The 18,965-nt window shown below is 36.8% G+C and overlaps 1 protein-coding gene and 1 pseudogene across 1 annotated transcript; one reads left to right on the forward strand and one right to left on the reverse strand.

Annotated features, from left to right (window-relative positions):
* Positions 1-1,128: 1,128 nt before the first annotated feature.
* On the reverse strand, positions 1,129-17,466 carry LOC111323082 (polypyrimidine tract-binding protein 2). The gene is made up of 22 exons (XM_022926370.2): positions 17,384-17,466; positions 17,239-17,292; positions 15,480-15,510; positions 13,200-13,222; positions 12,688-12,759; positions 11,046-11,111; positions 10,348-10,424; positions 9,363-9,435; positions 9,102-9,275; positions 8,409-8,460; positions 8,216-8,274; positions 8,002-8,102; positions 7,650-7,726; positions 6,853-6,936; positions 6,195-6,277; positions 5,393-5,426; positions 4,654-4,746; positions 4,065-4,159; positions 3,516-3,634; positions 3,270-3,344; positions 3,008-3,071; positions 1,129-2,327 (listed from the first exon to the last, which is right to left on the reverse strand). The coding sequence occupies exons 2-22, from the start codon at positions 17,287-17,289 to the stop codon at positions 2,253-2,255; spliced, it is 1,578 nt and encodes a 525-aa protein (XP_022782105.1). The 5' UTR covers positions 17,290-17,292; positions 17,384-17,466; the 3' UTR covers positions 1,129-2,252.
* Positions 13,574-14,757, forward strand: LOC111323083 (uncharacterized; annotated as a pseudogene).
* Positions 17,467-18,965: the final 1,499 nt, after the last annotated feature.

An 18,965-nucleotide genomic window follows, 5' to 3' on the forward strand; every position in this document is an offset into this window, starting at 1 on the left:
TCTCTTCAAATTTTACCATGTTCCCATTTTTCTAAGTTCCATCATGCAGAAAACGGGAAGCATCTTTTTTGTGATCGAAGACGGTTCTCACTGATGACCACCATCTTCTTGCGGATTTGGAAACTAAATGATTAACAGCCATTAATAATTTAAAAATCTTGCTGATCTGACCATAAACATTCGCCACTTACAACAGTGGAGCTGAGGTGCATACAATAATGATGGTAAAACGGGCATCCTACAACTTCCGATCAAAATACTCGATTCTTTCTAACCAATAAATTCACAAGTTGCTTCAGAAATGTAGAACTTGACTTACGTTGGCTTGCACTTCATCGATCGTTTGACCAAAATTCGCTTCAGTGAACTTTCTCGACTCCACCATAACTCAAAATTCCCAGGCCGATATATCGATAGATGTTACAAGTCAATCATAACTACGCAGCAAATTTCAGAGCCAGGAAAGGAACTCGCACACTAGCATAGTTTTCATTATGTATTACCTGAAGTGTGGCCAGGAAGTGTAAAGTTTTCACTGGGCTTGAAAACAGTAGTAAATTATCGCCAGGCGCTATGTTGCAAGAAAACGTGGCAACGTAAAACGTGTCCATCTGACCTCCATGGGAACTGGAACCAGTGAGTAAAAAAACAGCGGGCGTTCACTTCACTCGTACCCACCAGTCCACTTTAAGAATGACAACTCCATCTCCTGAAATTGTGGACCTAAGTTTGCATTATGATTGTTATAATACCTCACCGAGGTGAAAACGTGTATTAGGGTACTCCCTGTTGAGTTTGAATGTCTCCTTCGCAGCCGGTGTGTGGTTAGTCCAGACAACGACTGCAAAGTGAATTGAAAATCTTGCAGAAGTCACTTATTTCCTGAATTGGCGATTTCCGTTGGAAATTGGGAGCATAGAAATAAATTCACAACGCATAGCCATGCTCAACTCGACTTCTGAAACCATTTCAAATTTTTTCTCTCCCCCCCCCCCCACCCCACAAGATTAGCTCCCCGAGGTTCCGTGAGAAAAGAGAGGGGAGACAAAGTTCATTTCTCTCATTATTTTTCACAATGTCAGCTCCAACAAAGAGATAAAGAAAGACTGGCACAAAGAAACCACAAAGTAAGAAATTAATCTTTATTTACTTCATAATCTTTCTCATTTTACATGCTGCTACAAACAACAAGATTAACATGTCTAATGCTACCTTGACAAGGCCTCCCCCCACATACAACAAATCCCTAAGCATCAAATGGAAAAAAATTTGGTTTTAAACATTTATAACTTCCTATCTGTTCCCTTGAATTTTTAAGAACCCTACTTATAGCATGAATCTAACACCCATGCAAGTTTTACAAATAAATTCAATTCAGTTAATCAAATTTATTTTTTCCCAAATCAATCAAATTCATGATAATGAAATATTGAATGGCAGATACCTTGGCCAATTCAAATTGTCAAACACATCTTGAGTACAAATAAAACCCCCACTTGGATTTACCTCCAAAGAAAAAGAAGAAAAGCTATTGGCATATTCACTGACTTGCTTAAAACCACTTATCTAGGAGATGATTCAATTCCCAACAAATATCAGATGTTAAAGTAAAATTGATGAACTTGAAAAAAAAACCCCTTTTTGAGATCTGAATTACACAAGGACCAAGAGGCAATAAACTACATCTAACAAGAACAGTAGATGTAGAGGCAACAAGGTGTTTAACACCCAAAGCACATTATTTTTGTCCAATAAAGGCAACCCTTGCCTTTAATCCTTTTCTTTTAACAAAAATCCAGATTACTTGTATGTTAAATCCAGAAAAAGCACAGCATAAATTAAACTAAAAAGAGAGAGTAGAAAATTACCAAGAACACAAAGTTGGATGCTATAATTCCAATAATTTGAATTTCCCAATTCAAGCCATGGTTTATCTACAAAGTACAACATTATGCAGTCATCCCAAAATGTAGGAAATTTTTATGTTTTCATCCTGTGAAACTTTTAGAGAAAGAACACTTCAAAAAATGAATCCCTTATTTTGAACAGGCAGTATGTAACTAATTAAAATGACAGTTGCATCGGAACGCATGTACGTACAGCTGCATATACATGGAGGGTTATCTAACATGAGCTTGAAAAACTTGTGCATGATGTGGAGGAACCTGCAATCATACAAGCTTTTTTCTGCACAGACAAAATTTGAGCTTTCACTAAAAAAGTGTGTGTGATTGCAGGTTAGATTAAGATGGTCAGTTGGATGATCTTGTTTTGGCAAAAGATACTCTGAGATGATTAGACTCTGTGATTTTGTAGTTGTGCATTTTCTGTTGGAAGGAGAGAGATAGAAAGGAAAATTAGTAAATCTACATGAAGGTACTACCAAACAGTTCTTTAATGCACTTTCCAATCCCATGCACAGTTTAAAACTAAACAGACATTCTGGGGTTCAATAACATTTTCCATAGGTGGCTGCATGAGTGGCATAGAAGTTGTAACAGGAAAAGGGCTGTAAGCCAAAACCCAACCACGACAGCTTGCCTGTAGATTAATCCTTCAACTCCCATGAGTGACCAAGAAAGAATTTCCCCTGACAATATCAATACAATATCAAACAGACAAGTGATCAGCATAAAGGAAGAAATCAACTGGGGGATTATTAGTTGATCCAATTAAAAAAATTATCCAAAGTAACATCACAAGAATTGTACAGCAGACAGTGAGAAGAATTACTAACAAAATGATGGGAGAGAAGGGTAAAGAGGTGTTAAAGGAGGTAGTAGACTACTGGTAACCAGATGATGGGAGTGAAGGTTAAAGAGATGTTAAAGGAGGCAGTAGACTACTGGTAACCAGCTTTTGTTGAAAGCCCTTAATCCCAGGGGAAGATGAGATTCTGATACAAAACCAAAACCACAACATGAAAAAACTTGATGGATAGGCGGACACAATGCATGCAAAATTTTAAAACCCAAAATGAAAAATCAGAGTGCTAAATAACACTTACAATAAGAGCATCAATTGCCTCCTCTATTGTTGTCATAGTTACCAAGGCCATTTTGCGGTCTTTCCTGTGGTGGAAAAAAAGTGTCATAAATTACCAAAACTCTGCAAAGGTTGCAGCATCCTACCATGAAAAATAAAATCACAGGACCTATGACCACACATGTACATTTGTTTTTATACATAAAAAAAAATGTAAAAAAGTAAAAAGAGACATACATATGGACATGTATAAATTGCAATATTACATGTATTTCATCACTTACGCAAAGAAGCGGAATTCTGTTACTGTTCCAGAAGCAGAGAAAGCATCTATTAATTCCTCTTCTGTAGCTGTGTCCCTAAGGCCAAGATTGAACAAAATAGTTATTCTCAGCATTGTTAAATTCCTACACGAAGACTACTTCTTCTCCAAACGCTAATTCTGTATATATAGAAAAAAAAAAAAAAAAGGAAAAGAGGAGAGTGTTTTAAGTATTCACTAGTTACACTGTATTCTAACATTTACTTACGGGATATTTGATACGTGAAGTGTTCTGATAGGAGGGAAAATGTTTTGGAAGTTTTTGGATCCTGGTTTCTTGAAGCGATGTAAGGGTGAATTGGTGAAATCTTTTGTTAGATTATTTTCCTAAAAATACAAAAACAACATCTTAAATAATGGCAAATATCATCATTGAATCATTAAGGAAACCTGACAGTGATATCATGACTTGAAAATGCTTGCAACATCCCCTTCAATTCAACTGGGCTACGCATGGAAGAACTTGATTTTTGAAACTGCCATAACATACATGCAACCAAAAACATAAACAGCTCAACTCTTTCAATTAAAGATCTGTTAAGTAATTCTCTTCCCTAAGTGCCATACAATTCTTATGATATAAATTTGGAGAACTTGGTATTTGATCAACTAATATAATAATCCCCAAATTGATATTTTGTTTATTCTCATCAGTTTGACTGCTTGATATTATATTGATGTTGTAAGAAGAAATACTGTCTTGGTCACTAATGGAAGTTTAAGGATTAAAGCAAATAATAAAAGCAGAATGTCTTACATCTCCTTCCTTGGGCATGGAAACATAAGTGTGTTTTGACAAAGTCACTTTGATTTCTTTTCCATACATGCAGACTCCACTCAGATTTCTGATTGCTGGAATGAACGATGAGAAAAGCATTTTCAGTTCACCACTAAAAATAACAACTTTTTACAGAGTACAAGGGCCTTACTAGGTACAACGAGGATAAAGTGAGAAGTTTGTTGTAAGAAACTCACACTTAACTTGTGTATTTTGAATTTGCCACCTTTTGAGAAGAAAAATACACAGCTTATATGTTTCTATGGAAACAAATATTCTATGGCGACAAATCAAGAACCAATTAGAAGCACAGATTTACCTCAAGACTACCTTGCCATATAATAATCCAACATACATGTAACACAAGAGTTCACTGAACTTCACATTAAATTTTGTAAATAAAAAAGCTTCTACCACCTTCCTATGTAACCCAATGCAAAACTGCATTCAAGACAAATCAGCACTCAGTCGCTAGAGTTTTACCCCTCTTGACACTGTTTGCTTGTTTTTAGGTTTCAGTTCCAAGACATTCCTCGTGATATATTTAGTCACAAAAGATTTTCATTACCTGTCTGGGCTTGTTGAGGGTCATGAAACTGGATTAGAGCTGTGTCCTTCTTGTTGAACAGAATCTTTACACGGATTACATCGCCATAGTTACCTACAAAGTACAACATTATGCGGTCTTCTCAAGTAGTCCTTGGGGAGTGAATAAACAATACATCATAAAGAATTACCAGTCCTTAGTTTTGTTTTGGGGTTTTAAATACCTTCAAGTGAAAGCAAATTAAAAGATGGAGATGTTTATTTTTTTTATACTGACACAAGGGTATTGTATTCTCAGCATCTATGCAAGTCAGGCATACCCTTCGCCTATTATTTCTAACTGCTTTTAAGAGATACATGCATGTTGTTTTCAAATGAAAACCTTTTAGAACCATTTCCTTTTTTTAATTATTGCAATCCCTGCCAATATGGCAAATTAGGTCTATAAGCACAGCACAAATGTCAAATAATGTCAAATAATGTCAAATAATGTCAAGTTTTCAGAAAAAGTAATGGTTTAAAAATGATCTTGCAAATATATGGTCTTGTAGAGTGACCCAAAAAGAGTTAGAAGCATTAGTTATTTGATGAAACAGCCCAAAATAAATGAAAAATAGAACTTTAAAACAATAAAACATGGACAAGTTATATCAATATGGAGATTTATCACCAAAAAAAAAAAAAAACAAATTTCTTTAACCATGGAAAGCAAATGAAAAAGAAAGGCTTTGGATGACAGAGACTTTGGCAAAAAGACATACCAAACAGAGTGAAAAGCATGTCACAGTTTATCTTCTAGAAAATGGATTCCAAGTGACGTGAGTAGTGGACAGCAAGAGAGAGAGGGGGGTGACCATCAGTCAGCGCCGCAAACACAGCATGAAAGGGTAAAGAAGGAAAAAAACAAAAGATGAGTTTAAGTTTCAGAAAATCCAGGCTGCAGGTATAGCTATAAGAGAAAGAAAGAGGTTAAGACTCAAAACAAAACAAGGAAATTAAAACAATGTGTGTTACTTACATGTAGGAGCAAGGAAGAAAACAAAATAATGAGTATAGCAATGAAATGAAAATAGACTTTGGGAATACACGTTTTGACAGCATCAAGAAGAAATATTAATTTATCTCCAAAATTCAGTTATTCCATGGCATGACAGCATAAATGATATGAGATAAATTTGAATGTTCTTTAGCTGAGTATTAGAATTACAAGTCAGGAGATCACTCAGGACCAACAAATAGTTTACTAAAATGGTACAGGCTGTAAAAGATTTCCAAAGACACAATAAAACCAAAAGCTCTCATGCTATTCAGAGGATTTTTTTTTTGGTCAACCTTTAAGGTAATGGTTGCCAGCAGCCTTTAAAGCGGCCCAGGAGGAAGCATTTCTTGATTTGTGGCCCATTTTCGAGAAATGTGCCCCTGAATCAGTAAAAAAATACTACAAGAAGTTTACTTTTGGTCAAACAAATGGTATTAAAAACATCACTTTTCTCATTTGTGCATTGCTCCACACAATGCAACCCTAATCAATAGAGCTCAACCAACAGCCTACAAAGTGTCTACCTCTTCATTCAAATTGCTAACAAGAACAACAGGAGACCCTCCCATGTTCAACCCTCCTCGGCCGCCTGTGGCACCAAAGAAACCTAAGAGAAATATCATCTGAAATTAGTTCATAGATTTTTATATAAACTGTTAGCTAAAGCTCCTTTAGCACGAGTACTCTCTATGCTGTCCTCTCTACATTTCCCATGGTGCTGATGAGGAGAATTTGTTAAACGATCACACGTTTCTTTAATTAGTAACTTTTTCCATTTTTCTTGAGACCTTGATGTTTGATTCACAATCAGGGGTGATATAGTAAAGAGAAATTAGATGAAAGTAACACTTGGAGGTCAAAGGGGATAAACATAACACAAATGAAAGTAGGAAAAAAGAAATTAAATCGACAATTCTAAATTTGTAAAACAATGCCTCTTCCAGGTGGTAATTGAGGTAATTCAGCTGGTGGTAATTGTGATAATTGAGGTAATTCTTCCAGGTAATAATTGAGTAATTAAAACAGTTGTCTTAAAAGCACTGTTACTGCTGTAAGGACCAACATTTTGAGAGATTATGAGATAAAGTCATTGTTTTCATGGCAATGACTCTTGTGTCTTCCACTCAAGCTGTCTACAGAGTTATAAGTGATCTGATCATGTGTACAATTGTACTGTCTTACTTGCTGGGAGCAATCCTCCTTGAGGAAGAAGACTCAAAAGAGCTGGAGCACCCATTAAACTAGCACCTCCAGCTGCACCACCAGCTAAAAGAAATAACAACAAATAACCAAATTTTGATTGAGGAAAGATGACGAAAAAAACCCTGACTTCCTGCAAGGGTTCAAACCTTAGACCCTTTTTTTATGTTCTTGATTAGTTTACTGATCACAGACAACCACATCTGATGGTCTGAGGTTAAAATTCTTGTGCATGTCTGTGGGGAGTGGGGGGGGGGGGGGCAGGTACAGGCAGGGCTCAACACTAACTATTCAACTTATTAGCCAAGTGGCTCGTGACATCTTAGTGGAAACTGAAAACCAGTAGCCAAAACTGAATTTGGACTAAACTGTGCCTAGTGGGCTACCGTTAGTGTCGAGCCCTTGAAGGGTCTTTTTTTCTTTGCACTATGCTCAAAACAAAATGAAGCGGATCTATTAATTTTAATAAGAAAGTTATCAGAGCATTAGTAAGAAAACATGAATCTAAGTGGGAAAAAAAATGATCTAGTTCTGAAGCAAGGGAATCATTGATTACATGTAGGTGTCAGTGTATTCTTGGACAATAACAAATAAAAAAACAAAACAAAACGATCATTGACAACAACAACATAAGTTTGAAGAAACAAAGGAAAGTGAAGCAAGAAAGGGTGCAAGTGTCCAGTGTTGGAAAGATAATGATTGAAATATTCTGTATGTGGATAAAAGTTTTAACAACACAAGGAAAAATATGGTGCATCAATATTGACAAAGGAACTCACCAAGTAACCCAGCAAGGTCAGCTCCACCAAAAGGGCCATCATTGGGACCTGAGGGAAGGTCAGGTCGGGTGTAATCTCTGCACAAAAAAGAATTGTTTGAGATTGTCAACTCAATAACAACTAAATCAGATGCACTCCTTAATCAGTGAGGCAGAACGTAAACAAAGCATGGTCTAAACCAGTCTAAGCGATTATTTGACCGAGTAAGTGTGCGCGTGTGCCTATGTATATTGGAAGTTGGGGGGGGGGCACTCTGCATAGCTGCACCTTCCAGCACAGGTGCAGGGAGTTGGGTCATGCCTTGCTTGCTATGACAAATAAACATGCATAATAACAATTAAACAAATCTTACTTGCTCTTATCATTGTTGTATTTCACTGTCAATGTGGTCAATTTGGAAAATTCAAGATGTAAGGTGCAACAGCCATTGTAAATATTTTGTCCATCAAGTGTCTTAAAATAGGAACAAAAGCAAAGCAAAAGTCAATTTTACAATATCAATGTCATGTTATGTGATAACACAAACAAGACAAAATAAAACAGATTTTGACTGATTTACTACTTACAACTTTTGCAAGTTCTGCTTCATTAACGGTGGTGAATTCTATTAGCGCCTGAAACTGACCTGAGAGGCGAAATAAAAATGTCAAAGTTTACTGGAAAATTAGTCAATAACATACACAAAATAGGTAAGAATTCTATGGCATATATATGTATATACGGTAGTTTGATCCGATCCAGTATATAAATATTACTTACCATTTTTTGTAAAGGTAACAATCCTAAGAATGGTCCCTAAACTTGAGAATATCTGTTCAGGAAGCAAAAATTCAGATCTCTGCAACTGTTGACTAACAACTTTATTTAGCAATTTGGTTATTTCAGATGCAAAACTAAACTCAATCAGGACTTTCTAACTTCATTGTCCTATTTTCCAAGCAGTTTGCTTATCTTTCTTCCAACTTACATGTTCAGTACCATTCAATAGTACATGTAAGTTTTTAATTTTTAATTTAATTTAACATAATTCATATAGCGCTAACTCCACTAATTGACCAAAGCGCTTTACAATTCATAATATTAAAATAATTAAAAAGATCCCACTGGTAATAAAATATGAATAAATTAAAAACCTATTTATAGACTTATTTATAAAAATATCACAGTAAATCCTATTCCAAATTATCAAAAAGTCTCAACTTGATAGTCTCAACTTGAAACTCAATCCTCAAAACTACATATATTGAAAATCAAGGATCAAGAATCAAGGATCCAGATAGTTGAAGACATTTTTAAGGATCTTGATCTGCAGTTTCAAGAAAATAGTTGTATTTTTGCATGCAAAACTGGCTCTGCAATATTGTATCATTACCTATAGGTTTTAGGTTTAGGAGACTTGAACAAAAAATGTGTTGAGTATGAGTAAGATACCATAACTAAACATACATGTACCTTGTAGAGGACTTCAACAGTTATTGGATACCATAACTTGTCAATCACTGCTCTGATGACATTGCTTTTATTTCCCGTCACACCTTTGGCAGCAGCCGCAGCAGCAGCAGCAAGAGCTCCCTGCCCATCTGCTGAGTAAGGATAGTCGCCACCAGCAGCAATGATTTTGGAAGTCTGTGACAATATAATATAAAATCAATAACCGACAAATACAAAACTAAATAAACAAAAGAGTCTCCAGCTATAATAAAAGATGCTTACCCCAGAGGAATGCTGAGAGGGTTCAGTCTTCAACTCGGGATGATTTGAATACTGCACATACACCACCTGACCTCTAATGACATTAAAAGGAAAATACATATATCTTATCAACCAAGCACGAGGGCTGTACTGGGAGAATATTGGCCCGAGGTCTTGACAGTACGGACCGACAAAAAAGACAGAGGGCTGATATTCTTCCAGTACGGTCCTGAGCAAGCTTTGTTAATAAGAGATTTATTATACGACTGAAGTTCAAAGGGACACAAGTGCGGTATCATTCGGGACCATTCGGGACAGTGCCCGGTCCAATACTGAGAGAATATTGGACCGGCAATAGAGCATTTTGATTGGTTGATTTTTGGCCCTCTGACTGCCCAAGTTGTGTAATAAATAAATGTGTTGATATAACTGAAAGTGTCCTGGATTTACATTTAGCTTTGTCAATATACATTTTTTGTTTGTAACACCATCAATAAACCCAAACTAATCCACCAACAACATAAGCACTCCTTCCTAAACAATGCACAACCATAGAGAGGCAGAGCTCACCACAAGGGTAAAAGGGGTGACATTTCAGAGCCTTTTTGGATATGTTTCTCTGACAAATTTTCATAAGTTTTTGTGATCACAGGGATTGTGTTATTCTTGATTGTCCAAACTACTTAATGGAAATATCCTCCAAGCTACATGAATCACACCTACGATTAACTACAAGGACAAAAACATATTTTCTGCTGAGTGACACTTACTCTGTTGCTGTACTACAAATTGGGATAGAAGTGGGGAATGGCCAGGACATTTAATCTTTTTCTGAAAATCAACAGTCAATCAATTCTCAGGGCTTCCTTTTGTACACCCCTTTAATTACTTCTTTTTTATGACAAATGGGGAAGGGGGCACATCCACTGTACAAACCTCCTCGTAGCTACATGGTAACTTATCTGCTACAGTAAAAGGCACCTCGAAAACAGAACAGATACTTCACCTGATGGTTGGTGATACGTGCGAGTAGTAAGTGAGAAAATTTGCAGCTGTTTGTTTGTCCTCCATTTCAATAAAACCCTGAAATAAATATTTACCACTACTTGTTAAAACATACTTGTAGAAGACCTTATGTCTACACATACAGTCACAGTCCACAACTAGCAAAGACACTTGATATAAATATATATTTTTGGGGTAAAAATTTTAAGTTACATCAAGACAATCTGCCCTACTCTAATTGATAAGCTTTTTAGTTATCATCACCTCCCTGATAAACAGTATATCAAAGTTGAAAGGAGAATTGATCAACTGATTGCTCCTCACAATGAAAGGCTTGGGCCCAATTTATAGAAAGCCTGTAGCACCTTGGTATCATTACATAGATCTGATATTCTAATCAAAAACCTCAAAAATTCTCCCAAACCAGCCAACTAACAACAAGTAAACAAACAACAAAACAAAACTAAATAGTGGAAGTGGCTATATCATTGCTTGACTTTTTACAACCTGACATCAGTATTCTTTATTATGGTACTTCCAAGGAGAATTTGTCAACCAATCAAGAGCTTCTCGAGTAATTTCCTTTATTCCCCAACCTACACGTCTGATTCAGGGGTGATATTGTTGGAAAAAATGAGATACTTTTCATGGGGTTAGGGGTTTAAAGGTTGAAAGAAAAACTGTATTTCAAAACCTTACCTGTCGTTTGGTTTTTAATAAAAGTACATTTTTTACTCGTCCAAATTCCAGTCCAAGTGCAAGAAGCTGTAAAAAAATTAATTAATTAAATAAAAAAATATGTAACCTCTCAAGGGAAAACATTCCGAACGGTTAGCCGTTTCTAAATGGATAGCCGTTCACCAGCCGTTCGATTGGATTGGCATGCCGTTTGAACACCTCAAGCTATCCGTTCTTGAATATTCATCATCCGTTCGAGCTATCCGTTTAAGAAACTTCATCATCCATTCGAACGCCTCTAGCTATCCGTTCTTGAATATTCATAATCCGCTTGAACGCCTCCAGCTATCCGTTCTTGAATATTCATCATCAGTTTGAATGGTTCGAGCTATCCGTTTGAGAAAATTTATCAGCCGTTCACTTGGCACTTTGGCAACGATGGTAGAAACATTTTTCGGTGTGATCGCAATCCATATCTTCTCTTGTTGAATTCTCCATTTTGTGATTGTGTGAAATGGCAGTAATTGACACAAGTTGTTCGCAGTTACCAAGGCAACAAATTTCTGATGAAGTGAAAGGGAAGCTGGGATTATAGAAATTTAAACCCGAATTGAAGTTGAGAACTATCGAATTGTATGCACTTAGCGTGCAAGTTCCTTGGTTGTACCTTATCTTAATTGGTCGAATTCAATAATAAAAATATCAATTATAATCCATTTGAATGCACCGAAAGCGAAGTCGAGTTATTCAAACGATCAAGTTTCGACTCGTTTCAAGTGATCTGTTCACAGATTGTGTCAAATATCTCGCGTGACACTTTCATGAAATAATCCTTCACTTTGGCTCAAGACGAGAGCTTGGAACGCCTGTGTCGGCATTCATTTTGACGAAACCATCTGTTCAAATAATTTCTACAGGCGATCACTTGTTGGATGGCTTAGCCGTTTATCCATTCGATCTCATCTGTGAGGCTCATCTCAGTGTTCGAAAAATTAGCCGCTCATCCGTTTGAAAATTTTAATTAGCCGTTCATCCGTTCGACCTCGTCCGTTCAAAAATTTTCTCTAGCCATTCGTCCGTTTGACCTCATCCATTTGAAAATTTTAATTAGCCGTTCATCCGTTCACAGTATCCGTTTCGAACAGCTTTCCTAGCCGTTCGTCACCCGTTCGCTTGCCATTCCATTCACTGTTCGAACGGCTACCGTTAGGATCGTTTTCGCGTGAGAGGTCACATATGTGCATATATATGTTGTAGTTCAATTTTACACTTGGTTCAAATTTTATTTTCCTTTGTTCTCAGTCATGTTAATGTATGATAATGAGTTTGAAACAAAGGAAAATAAAATTTGAACCAAGGATAAAATTGAACTACAACATATACATAACGTGTAAAATTTTGACCTTCATAAAACAGTGCTCAATACCTAGAATAGAATAATGTGCAACATTGTAAATCAACTTTCAAAAACCCCTCCATATAAGGCTACAGTATAAACAGGGAAAACATACCTTTTGAAATTTTATTAGGTCTTATCATTTATTTTACCAACTTAACATATGCCCTACAAAACACATAGCTGTCACTTGCAACAGAAAACCTGTACACCTGCCTTTCCAAACTAGGTATTACAAATATTAATAGCAGCCCAAGCTGTGCATACCTCTGTATCATTAGCATCAACTGGTACATTTCTAACATGTATCACTTTAGATGGAGCATTCTCAAATCTTGCCTAAAGGAGATGTTTTAAATGAACCAGTTAGTTCAAAACTTTAAATTATCTTGGAGAACAACACTAACAAATATGTAATGAATATTTAAGAGATTGGGCCATTAAATATTCAGGGTGACATTATTTTTCATGATAGACTCAAATGAGTACACCACAAAGTTCTAGATGAAATAATGGAAACTCTCAAATGTCCAAGATTCAGTGTAACTGGAATACATTAATAATAATTTAATACACAGGATTTATCAAATGAAAGGATCTCAGTAAGGAGTGATAAGAATCTGTTGCAATTGCAGTTGATTTAAGTTGAGTAATCTAAGTTGAGCAACTCCTATTAAGGGTTGCCTGATTTCCTAGACATGAAACAACTTTGGGATAATTTATAAAATGCTCCCGCAAAGAACATTTCAGTCATGATGGTCAACCACTCAAGAACATACCTTTTTTTGGTCCCCCATAAGGCCTGAAAAACAAATACAAAAGCAAAATAAATTTACTTTGAAATAAAAGCTAGCGCTAAGAAGTCATGATGTTTCAACCTCTCTGAGGTCATTTTCAAGTGAGTAAGTTTTCATGAAATGAAAATCAAGGACTGTGAAGTTTTGTAGTCGTATGATGGATCATCACTGTTTACTAACGTTCATGTGGATGAAACCATTGAGAGCATCACAGAGAGAGCCTTTGAAAACAACTGGTTCAATAGTGAATATGATCTTAACATTACGAAGTCAGATTTGATGGAGCTGGTGAGAATCACCAGCAAAAATCAGTGATTTCAGTTCAAAGGAAAGTTGTACGAACAAGTGGACAGTGTAGCTATGGGATCGCCACTGGGTCCCCTCATGGCAAATGCCTTCATGTGTAAAATTGAGAAACAGCTAGAAAGAGAGAACAAGATGCCTATCTTCTACAAGTGCTTTGCAGATGATACACTTAGTGTAATGCCTGATTCGGAAGCAGCCTCAGAATTTCTGGAGATATTGAACAAGTCTTATCCCTCTATTGATTTCACAATGGAACTCCAAGAATATGGTAGGCTTCCCTTTCTCGGAATGGATGTTATCAGGAATGGTTGCTGCCTAGACACCACGGTCTACAGAAAACCAACGGACAAAGGGCTTTTGCAACACTATCCCAGTCACGTTGACGTCAGATACAAATGGTCAGTGCTGATCACCATGCTAAACCATGCGTTTCAACTCTTGTCCACGTGAAAGTCTTTTCATGAGGAATGTGAACGCCTTAAAGATCTTCTCCCAACTGCGCTATCCTGACAACCTTGTGCAGTCAACCATTTGCAGATTCATTGAATTAAGTGTCTGAGGATTCACATACCAAATGGCTGATAAAAGAGAAGCCCTAGTCAGAATCCCGTTGCCCTACAAGGACCAGAAATCTGCAAATGTAGTACGAAAACAGTTGGCTGACCTCAGTCGGAAGATCAACGTAGATATTAGCCCAGTTTATACAAGTAAAAAGATCAAGAATGAAATTAGGGTCAGGGAAGACAAGCCGCCTCTTGTGAGTCAACAATGCGTGGTGTATTCATTTCAGTGTGGCCTGTGTGATGCAGGCTATGTTGGCTACACGTGCCGACACTTACACCAACAAATTGAAGAACACAAAGGATTGGCAATCGGACACCACCTCAGATAGCTGCACGACATGGAGCCAGAAGACATCACACAGAGTTTTCGAATCTTAAGGAAGTGTCGAAACAAATTTGACTGTCTTGTTTTTGAAATGTTTTTTATCAAAGAACTGAAACCAACGCTAAACAAACAGTGCGATTCAATTTGTGCCAAACTATTTGTTTCGAACAATTCATGCTACGATCATTTTATTCTTTTATTCTCTTCCATTGTATATTGTTTACACTTTTTCACATATTTTAGCGTTCGCCACACTTTATTGTCTTCAACTTGCTTCAACATATTTATGCTGATTTGGAAAACTTACTCACTTAAAAATGACCTCAGAGAGGTAAAAACGTCGTGACTTTTTAACACTAGCTTTTATTTCAAACTCGATTTCTAAGAAACTACTCATTAAAATAAATTTAGCAACTCTTGTGATCAACTGTATTATATAGTTAAGGTATGTAGTCTGATCATCTAGGTAAGAAGTCTTGAAAAAGGCTGTTGTTGGAGAAAGTGACAAATAATTCACCTCTGATGAAGACTTCTGCTCAAGTTGTCTGAATATCACTGCCACAGACAACAATCCTTTTCTATCCTACTCTCAGCCAGACAAAGAGAGTACATTACATGATAAACTGCTTCTCTTGGGTTCAAACCAATGACCTCCCCACTCCTACAATCTAAATTTTAATTCTCCACACTGTCTGCTATACATTTCATATATGTTTAGCTCTGAGAATTGAGTATTAAGTCAGTCAAAAACTGCTCACTGATATATTTCTATCTTCTCAACACCCTTCTACTCAAAACTATATTGAATTGTAAGGAGAAATACTGTTTTGGTCACTACAGGGAATGAAAGGGCTAATGAAAAGCTCTTTAAATGAGTTCTAATAGGACATAGTGGTTGAGGTGGCGACTTGGCAGAAATTCTACATTCTTTTTTTCACCTTTCTTCTAACAATTCACAATCAAAGAGGATAGAAGAGTATTCTAGAATCACTGCAAGAGCATACATAAGAATTTGTTAAAAGTATTTTACATTAAGGCAGTGGGTATTACAAAGTGAACACAGCTAACCTGCTATACTCAGTAGATCTTCAGCTGTACGCTGCAAAAAAGGATAAAAATTCTAGACAATATAATATATACAATACATCAGAAAAACAAATATCAATTTTGACTAGCTGCCCAGTATTGAATTAGCTGCTACACTTAGTTAGAGTGTTGCACAAGTTAAATAACAGGAATCTATAGTTTTGACTTTGTCTTTCCCATAAGTAAAAAGTGAAGAAATAGGTCTAATTAGAAGGTGTCTACAAATGTGCCATGATGAATAGAGGAGTTGAAGTCAGAGGTGGCTTGAAGGCAATCATCACTAATATTTTACTCAGGTAGTCTCAGAGTAATTGGACTTCTGTCATCAGTCAGACATTGCACGATTTTCAAGAAAGAACTATCCAAGGAACTTCACCTAATATTTATTTTCATTATATGATTCCCTTCTGTACGTGACTGATAAAAAGATTCTTTTTGAAGATCATTTAACGCAGTCTCTAACGTTTAAACTACTTTCTTCAACGAGAGAAAACAACCCTAGGCAAAATCACATACTTGAAAAAAATTCAAAGAAATTTGTAGCTCAAGACAGTTTCCGCGAGGAAAACTTTCGGTACTTTCCTTTTCGGTTTAAAGGAGTATCCCGTTAAATACACGAACTAATTCATTTGCTTATGTATTGTAATTCCAAGAATATCCAGCAACATAATTGAGTAAACAATTATTATCGGCGATAATCGAAACTTTTGCCTCCTCACAGCGCCTGAATTTTCTGATACTGTCAAGATGTGCCCCGTATTTTGGCACTCAAAAGCACACCTTTAATAATCATTTCACGTAAAAGGCGAACGTGATACTGTTATCGAAAAATAGAACAAAAAACACCTAAAAAGTTGCATTAAAAATTCATAGAAAACAAAAGAGTCATGGAGATACTTCGCCAGCTAAAGAATGTTTTTCTTTCACGATTAACTTCATCCGCTGGAGTTGGTGCCACAAGGTCGATTACAGGAATTTCTTCAGATATCAAAGCAGTTCTTTCGTTTGGAAAAGCTAGCGAAAACTTTTGCGTAAATGTAGCGTTTTTGGGTCGTTAGATAAGCTTTGTCAATTACCAAGCAGTGACTAATCGATGCCACGCAAATCTACTGCCCATGAGCGAGGTAGTAAAAATAAGCTGCAGGAATTAAGACTTCAGCTTTAATTCCTCGAACTTCATTGCGTGGATTCTAAAAAATACGAGAAGTCTCTCAAGGAATACAGCAAAAAGATAAATATTAACAGTTCTGAGCCTTTTTGAATGTAAACAACTCTCTTGAAGAATTAAAATTGCGTCGACTTCTTGAGTAAATGTAGCCTTGGTTTAAGATTTTGTGCACCGTTTCACGAATAATTTCTGCGAAGGTCAAGACAAGCACATCTTGCAACAAGTTTCCGAACATTAGAGAGTCATTCCACAAGTTTCCCCGGAAAAATAAACGAAATCACACAATTGGAGCCTATGCGAGATAAGGAAATCAACATTAATACCTCTAAAACCAAAACGATAAACGTAGCCTAACCTAACAGGATTGCAGATCGAGAAATTGATTCTTACAGAAAAAAATTTGGGAGATCATTAAGCTTTTATTTTATGAAAAACAATCGAGCCTGCACCCCTTACTCGACGCTCTCATTCGAAAGTAATCACTTCAACGGAAGTCGAAAAACCGTTGTCGTTTTCGCAGTCGATTCATTTCACTAACCACAGCACATGGCCTGGACGCGCAGGCCAGCCTACCTTCGTTCCTGTAGCAGAGGGTATCCCAGCCAAAGCTGCGACACTGGTCATATTCTATTGGAAATAAAGAGGAACAAAGAGCGATCGAAACTTGCACAACTGTGAGAAGTCACTTCTAAAATGTCAATTTCAAAATAAGGCAAACCTCGAGCGTTGCTCAGTCACAGGAACAAGATGGCGGGTGATTGGAATTTGCAAATAAAAACACGTGAGGCACTGTGGGATGGAACTCATGAACGTGGACCAATAGCATTGTGCAATCGTCTCACGTGACTGAAATGCCATTTGAAATGTGGCAAAACTTTTGTTGTTAATGTTTGTCATTTAAAGTTATTATGACTTCTAGTTATAAATAATTGATTCCTGGGCCACAAAAGTTGGCAAGATGTCTCTGACCAACCTTACCTGCGTTTCTACCGAGTAAGGACAACCCAATGTAGACCGCAAGCATGTAATACAAGTCGTGTTTTCAAAGTAGTCTAGGTGTCTACAATACCAGTCCTTGAAGTGATTTTTTTTTCTTGGATCTTTTTGATGCTTTTGTCCTGGAGTATTTACCATATATTACGATTGAACGAAGAAGATAATATACAAATTCCCTCCGACAGCGGTAATTAAATGCAATTTTGTCGAGCAATATTTTAAAACATAACAACAGCGACCAAAACTTATCGAGGTCATTTCCGTTTAAAACGTATTTCATTTTTTTTTTTATTTCAAATTAAAAGAAAAAATCGAAAGTCAATTTAGGGATACGCCTTCCATGTTTTTGTTCTTGGAAGACCGTGTTGTTGAAGCAGAAGACACCAAAAGTGTTATATACTACCCTACTGACTCGTTTAAACCGTTTTAAAAGCAAGCTTGTAGATGGGCATCAAAGACACCAACCGTGTTAATGGAGTAAAACAACATGAAGCAGTCTTTAAAGAGACATGTGCACGTTAACAGGTACCCTGAATAAAGCTGCAGTGACGACTGCTGACCTAAAGGCCGTTTACACCGCAGGAAAATCGGCTACAGACCTCTATGGCCCCAAACTTGGTACAAAACTTTGTACCGCACCACTTTCTTCATTTTAGACGGCTCTGTACCCGAATTCCTGCGTAGCAAATGGTCTTAGAGATGCCTATGCCATGCAAACCGTAAAAGTACGATTCCGTACCCACGCTAACATGGTACACATAGTTCACACTGGTAAACATTTAGGATCCGTACTCATTTCCTGATGGGTTCGCACCCGTTTTTTTCTGCGTTATAAACGGCACTCTCGAGGCAAGGGGTACTATAGAGTAGAGGAACGCTTTCAAAAATAAATATTTGCAAGAAAAATCTTCAAAAATTTAACAGAGCCAGCAGTTCATCCTATCACACTAAAGCTAAAATATGTTTCAAAGTTGCTTAGGTTTTAAAATTTTTTTCCTTCGTAGAAGATGCTTAAAATGAGATTTATCGACTAAGAATTTAGCAGACTGCAAATATAAGTTAGTGAGTACTTGGAACCTCATGTATAGCACACGCAGGGGCGTAGCCAGGATTTTTCAAAGGGGGGGTTCACAGAGGCTACTCACCATTTACACCGCTGCTCTCCCGCGTGTATCAGCGGGCTCAGTCGTATCATCGAGGCATGAAGGCCCATATTAACTAAGTACAAGAGCCGTTGACGAAAATATTTTACAAAAAAAACAAATTTTAAAAAAGTGGGCTTTCAACAATGGCTTTTACGGCCA

Source organism: Stylophora pistillata, chromosome 11 (assembly GCF_964205215.1).
Source record: "Stylophora pistillata chromosome 11, jaStyPist1.2, whole genome shotgun sequence".
Taxonomy (NCBI): Eukaryota; Metazoa; Cnidaria; class Anthozoa; order Scleractinia; family Pocilloporidae; genus Stylophora; species Stylophora pistillata.